The sequence below is a fragment of the Rhea pennata genome, chromosome 3 (genome assembly GCF_028389875.1).
Source record: "Rhea pennata isolate bPtePen1 chromosome 3, bPtePen1.pri, whole genome shotgun sequence".
In the NCBI taxonomy this organism is placed as follows: domain Eukaryota; kingdom Metazoa; phylum Chordata; class Aves; order Rheiformes; family Rheidae; genus Rhea; species Rhea pennata.
In genome coordinates this window covers 73,017,073-73,033,331 of record NC_084665.1, presented here as the reverse complement: position 1 = coordinate 73,033,331, position 16,259 = coordinate 73,017,073, and the positions used below count along the sequence as shown (strand labels likewise).

The 16,259-nt window shown below is 37.3% G+C and overlaps 1 protein-coding gene across 1 annotated transcript in view; it reads right to left on the bottom strand.

The window, feature by feature from the left end:
* TBC1D32 (TBC1 domain family member 32) overlaps positions 1-6,724 on the bottom strand; it is a 79,373-nt gene extending 72,649 nt beyond the window's left edge. The window contains exons 1-3 of the mRNA XM_062570928.1: positions 6,658-6,724; positions 4,493-4,647; positions 806-967 (exon numbers count right to left, since the gene is read on the bottom strand). Coding sequence (XP_062426912.1) covers positions 806-967; positions 4,493-4,647 — 317 coding nt within the window. The 5' untranslated portion in view covers positions 6,658-6,724. The remainder of the gene's footprint in view (positions 1-805; positions 968-4,492; positions 4,648-6,657) is intronic.
* Between the last annotated feature and the right edge of the window lie 9,535 nt (positions 6,725-16,259).

The following is a 16,259-nucleotide window of genomic DNA, read 5'->3' as shown; positions in this document are numbered from 1 at the left end:
TATTTAGTGTTCACAAAGGTTTTCTACAAAAAGTGTCTTTACTAAATACGATACTTAGTAAAGTTTATGAATCTAGACTGTAGACACTTGGCAATATGCTGACATACTGTTCTCCACTTTAACCTACTTATTTCTAGACATCTGAATGTCTGTCTCACGGTCAGAAAATCTTGAAAGATTATACATTTGGTTCACATATCAATTCTACAGGTAGCACTATATGAGTCTCACTGAAAATACACCAAAATCCAAAGTAGGATGGTTAAAATTACAATATACTTATTGTAGTATTGACAATACTGGTTAATAAGAGCAGAACTTACTAAACATACTACTTTCACAGGATATCTGACTAAATTTCAAAGTGAGTTGAGAAAAATACATGCATCTAGAGAAGTCACCACACTGTAATACTTGAGAAAAAAATTCTCCTTTAGACCAACTTACACTCATAACTGAACGTAACATGCAGCTAGCACACTACTATCAAGAAGTGAGTCCTTTCAAATTGTACCCTCCAACTCCAACCCTAGATGTCTCAGTATCTTGACAGATTTGCTCCCAATCTTTCTACGCAACAGTTCATATTCTTATTTCCAGTGCAAAACCAAGCATAACGAAATGCAGTCTAAGGACTAGAAAAATCTGAAATGCTTAGCATTGATATTTAGAAGAAAAGAATTACTTTTGTAACCCTTTTTTAATCCTGGTTGAGAACTTGTATTTTCAAAATACATTTTAGAAAAGAAAAATGAATACAAAGACCAAAAAGAAACAAGCATACAAATTACGTGTATATACTCACTCCTTTGATTCACGAGTCTTCTTGGTAACACGCTGGACAACAGTGTCATAGCCAGATACTTCACCCTGATTTTGAGCAGAAGTACATTTTTCTGTTTCTTCCTCAATCACAGATCCTAGAGTATTATTTATATATTGTCTAAGGTATTTCACAAATTCATAGCTGCAACAAATACCCAAAATTAAAAATGTAATGTATTTTCTTGAGCTCACCTTCAAACATTTTCAGTATTACATTAATAGAGCAAGATCTGGGAGAAAAAATAGCTGTAACATAAGTGTTTACAACTTAAAAGGAAACAAACTTCAGTTGTGCAAGAAAGACAATTAACTTGGATTTTCTTTAACACACTCATTATCAGCTTATTCTATGAAGCAACACTACCAAATAGTTTCTAATTTTCCTTTGTGCTTCTTCTAAATGTAAAAGCCTACCTAAACACATTTTAATGTTTTGTGGACAAAATCATAAAACATCACTAAATCTTGAATTTAAAAATCAAGTATGCTGAACATATCACTGTCTGAAAACATACTTGTTTGGAAGTATCATTTGTGCAGTTTACATATAAAACAAACAAAAAACAATAGAAAACTCCCTTTACAAATTATTCTAGCAGATGAGTTTGTCCAAGGCCTAAGCACATGGTAAAACAGTATGCCAAAGATCTTACTGAACCAAACTGATAAACTAGTTATCTATGATTACATTTACATATTTAAAGGTTAAAAAATGGCATTTTGTATTCTTACTATCAAATATTTATATAAAGGTAATAGTTTTTAAAATGAGTAATTGGGGAGAATTTTAATAATGAACATCATTCACTAGACATTACTCCTCAGACACTATCTTAACAGCAAACATTGCTTTAAAATACTGTCCAGAACATATAGTTCTTTTGTTAATATTCAAAATTGTGTAAGGGAGGAAGCATGCAGCAATTCACAGAAAAACGTAAGCATCATATTTTGATTACACCAAGTGCATACATTTAAGTACTTTACATGAATTAATATCAATGTACAGAGTGAATAAACGTAAATAAAAAGTTCATTACGCAGGTACAAAGTCCAGTACCTGTAAAACACAAATGTAAATCAAAGCAACTGATACAACAGTTACCAGCTTTTACCTTTCACAGGTATTTACAAAAATAACAAGACTATATTCAAGGTAAAAGACAATTCTTTATGTTCACTTTTTTGTTTCACAATATATATATTTTCGCTGGATTTCCTATCCAAAGTTCTAACAGCCGTATTTTTTTTTTTTTTCCTTTTCCTATGCACCTCCCTTCTGACATCATCTCTGTTCTTAATTAAGGTAATAGAAATGTATCTCAAAGATGCAACTCTTCTGCTTATATTTATTTTTGTCTGTGTTTTCATTTGTCTTCAAGGTTAGCTTTTTACTACTGCAATAATGAAATTGTACATTACTCTTTGCTGAATGAAAGCTTTCATAAAACTTCCTCCCATTTCTTTTATGACAGTAACATTTTCAGGGTATGTATTTTTGCCGTGACTGCCATCATTCTGAAATACACAGCAATTACATCATCAATCCTGCACAGAAAGACTGTATTGCTTAGCTTGCCACTAAGTTTATGTCTACTTGCAGTTGTGGTATTGATCTTTAATTATTCTACCACCATTAAAATGGTTTATAGCAGAATAATGGTTTCAACACTCACAGAACTACTACTTTACATGAGTCAAAGCATGTCAAACTGAGCTGGCAGGGCTTACAAAGGCAGCATCAGGAAAAGAAGTGCTAAGAACCTTAAGTATTTAAGAAAACAAACAAATAAAAAAAACCCAAAACATAAACCATGCATAAACCATAAATATAGTAAAAAGTTCTGATTTTCTAGCACAGCACATAAAATTTGAATTTGATTCAATTTGCCTTTCTATTAATTTTCTGAGGACCCCATGTTCCTCTTTCTTTCATATCAAGGCAGGAGCAAAGATTAAAGGTCTCAAAATCTGTTAGAATTACTGATGTAGAATAGCCATGGGGCAGAAACAGTGATGAAAATGCAGAGCTGCACTGCTATACTGTGCAAAGCAAAAACACATACTGCTAATAAAGAAGTCTGCAGTCTGGAGGGGTAGGGTGAGGGTTAAGCAGAAAGTTCCCCAATGGCATCAGTAACAAATCTCCATTTGACTTCTCTGAGCTTCTCTGAGCATGAGAAAATCTAATTGCCACAGATCATGAATATGCTAAGACAAAAAATGACTCCAGAAACATTGCAACACCAGACTGTAATACTCCCATCCACTATCTGAAGCATCACTGTACTTTTAATTTATACATAAGTTAAAACTTCTCTCATGAAAACTAAATATCCTTGTAATGGATGTTGTAATATATTAGATAAAATAATGGATGCCATGGTTTCACTGTTCTAGAGACACCATGCATTTTTCCATCAGTTGTGGAAAGAGAGACCCCTCATATTCTGTATTTTTGTAGTAGCTGCTCAGAAGATATATGTCAGAAGACATATTGACAGTTCTGTTTTTCTTGTTTTGATGTATATCTTCACCTAATTGAAAATGTTTTCCTTTCAAGAAAAAAAAGGTCATTTTTAATTTTGATATATTTTCAACAAATCTTTTTTAATCATGTTTTTATCCAATAACCTAGTGCTCAAATTCTGAGCAATTGCCAATTTATTGAAAGTGTTATCTGCTGCAATATGTAATACAAATTAAACATCAACTAAAATCTAAAGCATTTATCATCTCAAGAAGATGCAAATACATAACAGTTAAAAAGACAAAACTAGGGTTTATCTAAAATTTCACCATTTCATTTTTTACTTTTACCTAACTTTCACCACTGACAGAGCTATGCTAAAAACTAGATGAATTTAAAGGAATGTAGCTAATGCCACTCTTCTGAAATAATTGGTCATTTTTTTCTGGAGAAGTCAAATCACAGAACTCAGATCCTTACTAAAATGTCTTTAAGGTCATTTAAGCTTGATATTCACTTGACATATCTTAGATTTGTCCTAAAAATTCCCCATGAAGTAAAAAAAATATTCTACATCTTGCAGCTTAGGAATATATTTGACTACTATAGAAAGGGAAGAGCAGTGTAGGCTCAGGAAATTCCAGATAGCATGCCAGTGAAATCATACTACGAACTCTGATTGAACAAAAACATGCAGGGGATATATTTCTGTTTTATTCAGAATGTACATTAAAAATAACAACTATCTGATAAGATATAGAAGGGTTAGATAATTTAAGTCACAGAGAATAATTACAGATTGCAGCCAAATAGTCTTCTGAAAATTTATTTTATTCTAACAAGCAAAACTATATTGCCTAGCAGGTGTTAAAAATACTGACTGACATTCTTCAGTTAAGATTTCTTCTAGCTTCTGTCTGCCTGTGCATTTAATACATTAGCTAGTTTTGAGAGTTTCTCTCACAAGCAGTTCCTCATTTATCATTACAATCAAAATGAAAAAAAAAAGATAAAACAAAATTCACTTTATTTTCTAAATTAACATCTGTCTAGATTTGATTAGCCACAAGAAACTATATATGAAAATACATATGCATTCACACACATCAATATAAATTGTAACAATTCTCCATAAATAACACAGGCAAACATATTCAATTCCTTTCAAAGTACTAAAAATAGGAAAATTATTTTTACTTGTGAAAATTTTCATCAGTCTCCTCCAAATGCAAGAGGATCTCTTCAGCACATTCTACTGATGGGGCTCCTGTGATTTTTTCCTTCACGTTCTGCAGCAATTGTCTAAGCATAGACTGTAACAGAGCTTCATCTTCACTTGTAAAGTGAGACATCTGTATGAAGTGAATTTTAAGAATAACATGCTTTTGTATTTCTCATAAGATTTTTTCCCATTAAAATTCTAAGAAAAGTCAATTATCACTTTTTTCCCCGTTATGAACGGTACAATACTGTATTCTCTATCAAAGACTTTGTCTGAAGTCATCTCTTTTGATAGGCCCTATCGTCAGACGAACTAAATTAAACTAATCAGATCAGTTTTAATGGACAACATTCTTAACCCGCATGTTGTATTTGGAAAATTCTGAATATTCTGGAAGTCTTCACCCAATATGCACAAGACTTCACTGTAATTACTAAAAAAGGAAAAGTTAAAAAGGCAGTTAAACAGATGGAACAGCTGTATCTTGATAACCTCCCAAAGCCTCTCAACTTCTTCTCATATAATATTACTACCCAGTTCTGATTTTTGAATCCTCCACTCAGAGCTGCTGCAGTGCCCATGATGGAAGAGGCCAGGTCAGAGCAGCTGAATTTCCCTGTGGTAATCAACAGTCAATTCAACACTACCACTACTGGGAAAAAAATGGGACCAGCAGCAATGAGAAATTGGAAATGATCAGTCAAATCTAGAAGTAGAAGGTATCTATAGTTAAAAAAAAAGCTCAATTTTGATCTTAATTAATTAAAGTTAATGGCTCAAACTTTATCATATGCCAAGGAATACTTCCAATCTCCAGTGGCAGTTACATCTTACATATTTCTAATCTATTCAGAAACATTTTTTTTTAAAAAAAGTTAATCAAAAACTGTCTAAGCACCTGTGAATAAATGATATGTTTACTTAAAAGAGACAATATAATAAATCACATCTTCAGACTTAAATACTATTAACTAACAAAAAAAATAAATCAAAGCCATATACCACCAACTGGAGGAGTTGCCCTTTATTAAATGTAATGGGTAGCTAATTTAGCTGTTCTCCATGGTAAGCAGCACAGTTGAACTGAAAATTTTAATTAAATATAACTCAAAATTAACTCAATGATCTTATTAAAAATAGCATTAAAATAAAAAAGTTAAATACCTTGTGATAGACTCCTTTCTTATAAATTCTGATCTTTAGACACTTATTTAGAGTCAGTGTACTTTTAGGTCTAAATAAATCACTCTCATAAATCTTAAATTTTAACCTTGGTATCATATTACCTTGCAAAAACCTTCATTTAGCATTCTTGTATAACTAGACTTTTTTTAAAGTGCAAATATCTGGCTACTGGCTAGCAAGAAACACAACGCATCATTCAAAATCATTCATAAACACAAATCATGAATATTGCAGATTCATCTCTAGTCTGCTTTGAAAGGGTTATTCAACTTACATAATTACCAACAGACACACACACACACACACACATCTTAAAACTCATTTGTAAAGGACTTGTGATATGTTTGTTCACTAGGCACACTCGCTAGTTTCCCCACAAAACTTTAATTGCCGTGTTTTCCCCTAAGAAACATTATACCAAGACTCATTTTTTGCAGTCTGAGCCTTTTTTTAGTTCAGAATTATTTTACAGAAATTCTCCTAAAAAAATCTACAAGGGAAAGACTGCCCCCAAAACTATAGCTTCCTGTTGGGAGGAGAGTGTTTTTCTGCCGCAGATTTTTACACAGGCTTTGCCCGAGGTTTGGAGCAACAAAGCGTAGTTTTCAGCCACAAGCTAGTAACTCCGGTTAACAGAAGGATGAGTAGTTTAAAGGTCCCTACTGCTCTCGATTTTTATCGCCAATAATTTCACCTCCCTAATCGCGCTGTTACCAGCACCTCATGACAGCACGGTCTTTTCTGAAGGGCCGAGCAGCGGGCACAAGCTTTAATTCCGCCCCCCCTCCTCGGCCCTCGGCACGCCTCGGCCGCCTCCCGCCCTCGGCATCGCCCGGGCCGCACCGCGCCCCGCTAGGACGGGCCCGCTTCCCGGCACCCCGCAGCGAGGACACCGCCCTCACGGCTCGCACGGGGTCCCGGGGGTGGGGGGCGGGGAGGGAGGCTTAGAAATCACCTTGCGGCGGCGGCCGCGCTCCTCGCCTACGCTCCCGGCGCGTCTCCCCGCGCCGCAGCCCGTAGCAACCGCCGCCGCCGAGTCTCGCGGGGGCCCTAGCAACATCGCGAGAGGCCGGCGGGGCGGGGCGCGGCGCGGGGCGTCGCCGGTTGCGACCGGTTGGGACCGGCTGGGAGGCGGCCTTCGCCTGCGCGGTCCGCCGCTTCCCTGGCGCGGGGGCGGTAGCGGGAGGCAGGAGCCCCGTGGTACAGTGTTCCAGCCCTCTAGTTCCTGAGGGCTGTTTAACTCGCTGTCAGGGTCCCCGGGTCTTGTGCTGGTCGTGGCATGTCTGGGCACACAGACCTCGAAAAGGGGGGATCTGCCCTTTCGCCTCTTGTCCAGTGAAACGGAGCACCCTGCTCTCCGTGCCCCGGCAGCACTGCTGGGGAAATTCGTGGCTTGGGTGACCGGACATGTTTATGGAGAAACCTGTTTTTTATGAAATATTCAGACACAGCTAACATGCATACCTTTATATTAGTAAGGAGTAAGGTTGTCCAATCTAATTTAGAAGAGAAAGAGATGGCCCTGATTGCATAGGTTTTTCATTGCATAGGTTTTCCATTAAAATAAAGGAATACAGTAATGTTGTTAACTCTGAATTTACATCAGCAGGGGAGCAGAATGTCTTAATAAATAAAAGTATGTGTGGCAAGATCTTGTTTTGTACTGCAAAACACTTAAATGAGATCTTTTCCATTCTACATACAAATTAATGCACAACAAAGAACTATGAAACATTTGGTTTTGAAATCATTTTCCAGTAGCTTAGCTGTAACAAGCCAGAGATCTGTTACAGTTAATGTGCATAATGGACAGATTATGATTTACAGTGCCTGTTTGTAAGATGAAACTTAATGTATGTTTTTAGCCTTTACTCTTATTTTTCTAATGATTTTGATAATGTCAGTAATGTTGATCTTCTGTAATGAAATATTTTTGCAAGTGAATCTGTAATCCCTTCAGTTAATAGAGCTCTGGTTAGATGTAGGTATCTGCTCTCCCACAGTAGAACTAGTAGCAAGTTGTGACCAAACTTGTAAAATGCAATACTTCTGTAAAACAGTGATGATTCAGGAATTGAAATACCCACCTGTTTTTCATAAACGAGATTTTGATCTCTTGCTGTGGTGTCTCTCTGGTACCTGTAGCACAGTTCTCTAAAGCGCTTGGAAGTGGCCAATGCCCTTAGACACTCACAAAACAATCTGTTTTATTGCAGCACTGATCGCAGCTTGCAAAAGAATAGGATCTTCAGTAAACCAACTGGAGTCTTGTTAGCTCTGTCTTGCGCTTGCCATGTCTTCCAAGCGCACTGTTTGGAACTGGCTCTTTTTTCAAGGTCAACAGGCAAGTTTGCTTTCTTACTGTCCAGGCACTGACTGAGCAGTGCTATACTCTGGTACAACGTTTCTGTTTCCTCCCTCTACATCTGTTGTTTTACAAGTGTTTACAGAAGGGACAGCATCTCAGGTTTTTGGCCAGTGTGGAATAAATAGGACCAATAACATGATGGTCAGGGTCCCTAGTCCTTAATGTAAGATCCTTCATGTTAACATGCCTTGACTTTCCTATAAAGCACCATAAACTGTGATTGTAGTGGTATCATAGTAAGATGTTTTCACAGTATCTGTGGTGCTTCTGAAACCTTCCTATTCCTTTCTACACTCTTCCACTTTCTGCATTTCATTCAGCTGCTTTTGGCACATGTTTAGCAACTACTGACAAACTGGAACCCTCCTTCCTCTGCAGTAGAGTTGGCAAATCGGAAATGCTGTTAGACATTATTACTAGGGGGCATAAAGGCGGGTGTCTTATGAGGGTGCTACTCCAGAAAGCAACACTGCTTGAAGTGCATTATTTTTATATGCACATCAACCCCATGAGAGTTGCTCTCACTAAGAAGTTGCTCGTGTGTATTTCATTCTAGTGCAATTTCATTGTCTTTTCTAGCCAGGCGTGCTTCTCAGTAACAAAAGTATTCTAGATACTCTTCTCAGATGTCCAGACAGGAGTTCCCCTGGCTGATAACACTAGTTCAGGAAGATGCAATATAGGAGCAAGTTCTTTTAGAATTTCAAGGTTCTTAGATTATCACAGTGCTGATTCCTGCTGCTGTAATTTAGCAGAGAAGTTAGATGTTAGTTAAGTAAATGTACTTGGAATAGATGTGTTCTTGGAATGTCTTCTATCTGTACATTGTAGCATATAAAGGAGGCATAAGTTTCAAAGTATGAAATACTACATGGATATTAATCTTTTAAATATTACAGAGAATTTCCATACTTGATAATTAATAAGAAGATTCTCTCTTCCTGAACATGCCCTATAATTTGAAATATCAACTTCAGGACCTGTTTTTTCCAAATTTCTTTTAAGTATAAAGTATTCCTCAAATGTAATAGTTCACAAAGGATAAATCCATGGACAACAGAGGAATCGTCTTTACAGCTAAGGATAGGAGCGGATCCTTCTTTTCGCCTTTCTTGAACATAGGGGTGGCATTTGCTCTCTTCCAGTCTTCAGGAACTTTTCCCAATCACCATGACCTTTTGAAGAGAACTAAATGGCTTTACAGTGACATTGGCCAGCTCCCTCGGCATGTGCATTCCATCAGGTTGCAGTTTAAGTGCTCTCTAACCTGATCCTCCTCCACCACGGGGAAGTGTTCATTGTCCCAAACTTCTCGTTTGGTCTCAGAGCTGTGGGATTGCTGGTGGCTGGTCTCACCAGTAAAGACTGAGGCAAAGGCAGCATTCAGTATCTCTGCCTTTCCTATGTCTGTCGCCAGGTCTCCTGCCCCATTTAGCAGCACACTTATGTTTTCTCTCACCTTCCTTGTGTTGTTTAGGCTGCTTCAGTAGAAGCCTTTCTTGTTGCCCTTCATGTCCATTGCCAGATTCAACTCCAGGTGGCTTTGGCTTTCCTAATCCCATCCCTACATGCTTGGACAGAGTCTCTATAATCCTCCTCACCTCCTCACTCACTTGTCCCTCCTTCAATTTCTTGTACATTTGCTTTTTTATGTTTGGGTTTAGTCAGGAGCTCCTTGTTCATCCGTGCAGACCTGCCACCTTTGCTTGATTTCCTGCTTGTTGAGATGGACTGTTGTTGAGTTTGAAGGACATGGTCCTTGAAAATCAACTGGGTTTGGACCCCTATTCTCTCCAGAGGCCTAGTCTGTTGGATTTTTCCAAACAGATCCCTGAAGAGGCCGGAGTCTGCTCCCCTGAAGTCCAGGACTGTTACCGTGTTTTTTGTCTTGCTCCCTCCTCACAGGATCCTCAACCTCTCCACAGTCTTGTGACCACATCAGCTGATGCTGCCCCTGACTTCCACATCTTCGAGCGGTCCTTCCTTGTTTGTAAGTATGAGATACAGCAGAGCATCTGCCTTTGTCAGCAACTTGACCATGTATATCAGGAAATTGTTATCAGTGCATGGGAGAAACCTCCTAGATTGCTTGTGGCCTGCTCTGTTGTCCCTCAAACAGATACCAGCGCAGATGCTGTTCGAGCCTCTTGTGAAGACGGGCTGCTTCTGATTGTCTGAAGAAGGCTTCAGGTGCTTCGATTCCTGATGATGGCATCTGTAGCAGATACCCAACACAATGTTACCAGCAGCAGTCTGCTTGCTAATTCTGACTCGTAATCTCTGAGATGGCTTCTCACCCATCCCCAGGCACTGCTCCAGGCACTCCTCTTGCTCCCCCAGGTACAGGACAACTCTTCCTCCTTGCTGTCATAGCCTGTCCTCCTCAATGAGCCTGTATCCATCCATGACAGCACTCCTGTCATGTGAGCTCTCCTGCCACATTTCCATGATCCCAATATGACCGTAGCCCTGTAACTGTACATGGATTTCTAGTTCCTCCTGCTTGTTCACTCTTACTGTGTGCATTACTCTACAGGCACTTCAGAGAGGCACCATGGCATGCTGATTTCCAGGAAAGGGCATGAGAGCTTTCCCCATAAGGCTATCCCATAGGTGCTTACTGTTTTCATGCATATGGTTGTAGTGATTCCTCTGTTCCATTGATTACGATGTCCTTTTTAGGTTTCCCAGAGTTAGAGGAACAATGAGCACGTTTTGATTGCTCATTACATCATAATCTGTTCAAAAGAATCATAAAGCAAATTGCTTAAAATCTTAGTGCTAATGGGAAAGTGCTTTCAAATAATCTCCGAAGACCCTATGCACTCCAGAGAAATACTAATCCATTGCAACTGTTTCTTTTTTAAAAAAATGATAAGAAAACATTGGTTAAATGGACATGAGAGTATCAGATTCAATCACTTAGTACTTTCACCTGTACTTGCAAGGCCTATGTATGTAGTATTTACATATGTTCAGTTAAGAAAACTTCAGCAGTCATGACTTCGGTCTAAAATTACATCAGATGAGTTTCTGCCTTGCTAGGTAGAGCTAAGCCAGATAAGTCACAGGTAAGCTCTTAAACAAACAAACAAACAAAATGTTGTGTCAGTTTTTGTATTTGGTGTGGAATTACACTTCTAGTTATGCTAATACTTCATAGAAGATCTTACATTACTATTGCTGATCTCTTCTGAGGAAAACAATTGACTGGAAACTGGCAGGAAATCAATAGGACTCTCACATAACATTGTAAAGCACCAACTCAGAACCATCCTGTCCAGTAACAATTACCAATTTTATCGATGAAAAAAATTAGCATAGTGAATTTATAGACTCTGATTTTCAACGTATATTTATGAAGAAATTTTTAATAGATGCTCTGTGCATGATTGGAAAAAGAAGTAAGGCTTGTGCAATCTACATTATCCTTGTAGAAATAACTAGCAGAACTGAGGTTCAGTACAGCAGATAAAATCTACATTGAAATGCTGAGTAACTGCTTCAAAGAATCAAAGACAAAATAAATTCTAATGAAAATACGTTTTTTTCAAATGACCAGCAAGTAGTTTTCTGATCCACAAATTTTTTCTAGGTGAAACTTCAAGAAGATAAAGACATATATGTCACTGACTCTTAATGGCTAGGCAAATCTCCTAACACTGGAATCCTATTTTATTATTGACAAATGAGGATAATAAAACCATATGCCATTATAAAAATCAGTGTCTCTATTTGAAGTAAAACATAATAACCAAGTGTCATCAAAAATCTCTGATTTATTCGCTGTTTCTCTTCTAGTTGATGTGTTGGGGTCTTTTTTATCATGGGTTCCCTGAAGGTGGCAGCAATACTCAACAGTTGTGTGGAGGTTGACTTTTGAACCTATTGACATGGAATATTGCGTTTAAATGCAAAAGTATAGAAGAGTAGTCTAACAGGACTTTTTAATATTTATAATCATCCAAATTAACATACAGGAAAAGTAGCATATAAGTAGATGTCTACTTATTGTTAGTTATAGTGTACTAAAATCAAAATTTGATGGAACAAATATTAAAGTTGTGCACATACAATGTTCAATATCAACATATAATACGAAGAAAATAACGTTGACTTAGGAGGAGGTGTTGTTTGTTCTTCTGTCTGATAAAAAACCAGCAGCTAAAGGAATATTCTCGAAGTAAGTTTTAAATATTTTGAATTAACATTTTACTCTTGCTTACAATTTGAATTAAAATTTTACTCTTGCTTACAGTTAAAGTTACCGATTCCTTTGACTTCAGTGAACTCTGGATCATGTACATTTTTTTTCTGAAGTGAATTGTTCAGTTAATGTGTGGGCACTTCATTAGCACTTCACTGAGGGAAGATTGCAGCCGATCTACAGGATTCCTTTCATTTCCATTCCTCCGTTTGATCGTAATTGTTTCTAACCACTGTTAGAGTCACTCAGGCCACCTGTATCTCACAGCAGCATCGCAGTATTTTAATTCAAAAATAACTGTTGCCCTACTTCTCCTTTTGCTTTAGACTCAATATTCTTGACATTCTTGTGAAATATTTTTTTTGCTGAGATAAGTCTATTGTATCCACATTAAAAATGGCAAACAATTGTATTTCCCATCTGGAGAACTCCGTTCTCCTTTGTTTCTGCTAACAGTGGCCTAGAGAACTTAACAGATCCCAGCCAGAGTGGAAGTGGAGAGTCATGAAGGGCAACAGTAACGTCTCTGCAGCCTGTTTCTCCTATGTCTTCATCTTTCATCTTGGAACTGCATAATGTTAGATAGCTCTCAGACTTTTATGCCGGCAAGTCTGCTTTTGGCTCAAGATCTGCTCTCTCAATGCATTTGGCACAGGTGCTTCTAGTTTTGGTACTGTTGTCCCAGGAAGGCCACTTTTGAGGAAGGGAATTGCATTGGCTCCAATGGCTGTTTTGCCAAAAGAGGTGCAGAATGGGTGCAGAGGCTTACCTGTGGATCTTCATGGGTTCAAATGCACTTCCAAAGTCGTCTTTCGCTTTGGGAGCTGAATGTTTCATCCTGAGGGAAAAGTAAGAAAGGAACTCTACTGGTTTTAAAAGTTCCTGTGTGAGTGATTCCCCACATAGATATATGTGTGCACGGAACAGGAAAGCTACAATTTTAAGTGTGTTCTTATTACACTATGCTTCCTAACACATCTGTCAGCAAATCTGGTAGCCTTTTGTTCTATCTGTACATAAGACTCCCTTGTGTTAGAATCATCTGTCTTTTGTCTTGTCCTCCTCCCCAATTACTGTCCATATTGCCTTGTGATATGGTACTTCCAATATCATCCTGAAGTTGAATATTCTTGTAATTGCCTGATTTTATATTCAACTTTTTTATAATATCTCTGATCAATAATAATTTAGGTTTTCTCTAAAGCTTAGCATTAATTCCTACAGCTTCCATACTAATGTTTCAGAACTCATTCATCAGCTCTTCTGAGCTGCTGATGTAGTGTTTTGTTGCAGATGCCTACAATTAGTCCTCTTCAGATTTCTGTCTGTCTTCGCTTTACCTAAAAAGTGTCATTGCCATCACTTCTTTTATTAGCCAGTTAACCCATTTGTACTCTAAAGGCAATATAAATGATTTTCTGTAGAACAATCACACCTTCTCTACCTTCTGCTTGCCATCCTTCATATCAGAATTTTATCCATCAAGAAATACTAGAACTTTACTTGCCCCTGATACAGTTCTGAATCCTACCATCAAACAAAATGTAATTTCCTCTCTGGAGCACCCCACAGAGTGCTTTTCATAATCCAAATGTTTGCAGTGTCAAACTTCAGTCATATACTGCTTAACATTTATTTCATATTAGATTTTTAATGTAAATTAAGTTATAGTCTAGCTTTTAATGTTTTTTTTTTCTAGAACACAGATTAATGTAACCAGATATAATGCTTAGAAATGTTTGTTCATTTCTGGTAAGCTTAAAAATGATTGAAAAGTAACAAAACTCTGCTTTCAGAATAGTGTTTTAACAATGCTCTCAGAGCATTTTAATAGTGTTTGCCTAGGAGGACAGAGTTCAGCCCTTAGTTTGTCATGCTGTGTTCTTCTATGCACATAGAAATAATGCAAGCTTTATATTTCAAATATTTTGCATCATAGCAAAATGTGACCTCTTCACCCATCAAAGTGATGCTTTAAATAAAAACTAAAAGCATTGCTTGGCAACAATACTGTTCATTTAAATTTGAGAAAGCACTGCTTTTACTTCTTTTTACTCTTCTTTCTTTCAATTAGATTATCCCTGGGATTCTACCTAATATTCCATCTGGGAAAAGTTTTTGGAGCTCCTCTAAACAAATGCAGTGGCTGAAGTAAGGAAGAATGGAGAAAAACACCAGTACTGAATGCTTTTACAACACACACACACACACACACACACACCCCAAAAATCTAGTCTTTTAATGAAAACTGATTTTAAGGTTGTTGTTAACAGAATCTGTTGGATGACAGAATCTAACTGGTAACACACAAACATCTTTTAATGTAATGAGTCCTGTTTCCTTAGATAAGTAGAAGTTACATGTTACAGTTTTATATTTGTTCATGTTAACAGGGCAGGCTCATCTGTGGTACAGTTCCATTGAATTTTAGTGGAATTATGTTAAGGGTTAATTTTATTCAGTAAGTCTGCAAATATATTTCTCTATTGGGAATAATAACATAATCTTCAAGTAAAAAACAGAATACTTAATATTTTCATTGACATTTATTCTGTTGCTCTCATAACAAGAGTAGAAGTCCAAAGAGACATGGTTATATCAGTCAAACTCATTTCAGTAAGGAATAAAACAAACTTTCATTTCTTGATACACCTTCTCAGCCACTATTACAGATTTTGTAGTGCATATATTATCCCAGACTAAATCATTGTCCCAGAGAGGTATTGGCAAGGAAATAAAATGTTCCATATTTTATGCCATGTTTTACTTCATTTTAGTACTCTGAGAAAAATGTAATTTTCATGGAAGCTGTGTGGCTTTCAGTAAAATTAAGTAATCTACAGATCAGGCATAAGATTAGTAGTGCTTTCTGCCAGTGATTTAGGATGCAAAAGAGTGCAAAGGTACGTTCAGGTAGACAGATCTTGCCTCCTGCCAACCAGAACGTTAAACGTTAAAGCCAGTCTGACATAACATGTCTCGATTTTTTGTCTCTATCTCTAATCAAAGAAAATTGGGCAGCTTTCAGATAATGTCTTATTTGTCCCCCTCTGCTTCCTCTTCAGGTCAGAAAACTCATCTCTTCTTTTTGAGTAAAGGAACCAGCGCCTGCATCTAGGAAATTTATTTGTGCATACCTATTTCAGACAACTGCCTGAAAAAACATAAACCTACTCCCTGTTCTCCTGGGTTAGAAGGTTATTTAAATCCACCAGGTGGAAATCGGCTTTTTTGATTCAAGAGGAATATTTTTTCCAAGCTTGTGAGCCCTTGTTCACTGCACCAGACTTGCAGGGAACAAATCAGAACCGCTGGGGAGAAAGAGAGCTGTGATTCTGAGGTGGGAAATACCAGCTAATGGTGAGAGTCAGGAGCTTCATAACCTGTCTTAACAGTCAAAAGACATAATAAGCATATTTTGATAAGGACGAATCTAATCTTCAGTTCTTTCATATAATGAGTATCTCATTTGTAAAATGGGTTTTGTGAACTTAGGATTTGATTGAATACTGATTAATCTCTTTGGAATTCTTGGGTGCAAGCTGTGGTAGCAATACAAAGGGTGCTCGTAATGTGTCGATTGATATTTTAAAGTCTTTTCCCCTTTGAGTGTGCTCTTTCTGATCACCACTTCAGAAAAAAAAAAAAATTGAAAGGTGTAATCCGTGTGGATACAGACTATAATCTGGGGTATACTGATTAACTTGATTCATGTTGATAGAGCTGTGGCGATTTTCACCAGTGGAAAAACCACCCCCAGTTTTAAGGAGGATGTACTTACTCCTGAGTAGTTCTTGGCAAAGTCCTCAAAACGCTTTAAAAAACATTCCTTCTCAATTTTCAGCATAATTTCACTAGCTTCTTTGATGCTTTATAGTGCTTATAGCACTAAATAATTGTAATGCTATTGTGTTTCATATTCTTTATTTTACTGTTTATGCACCATATGGTATTGAGGTATATTGTATATAACTCAATACAA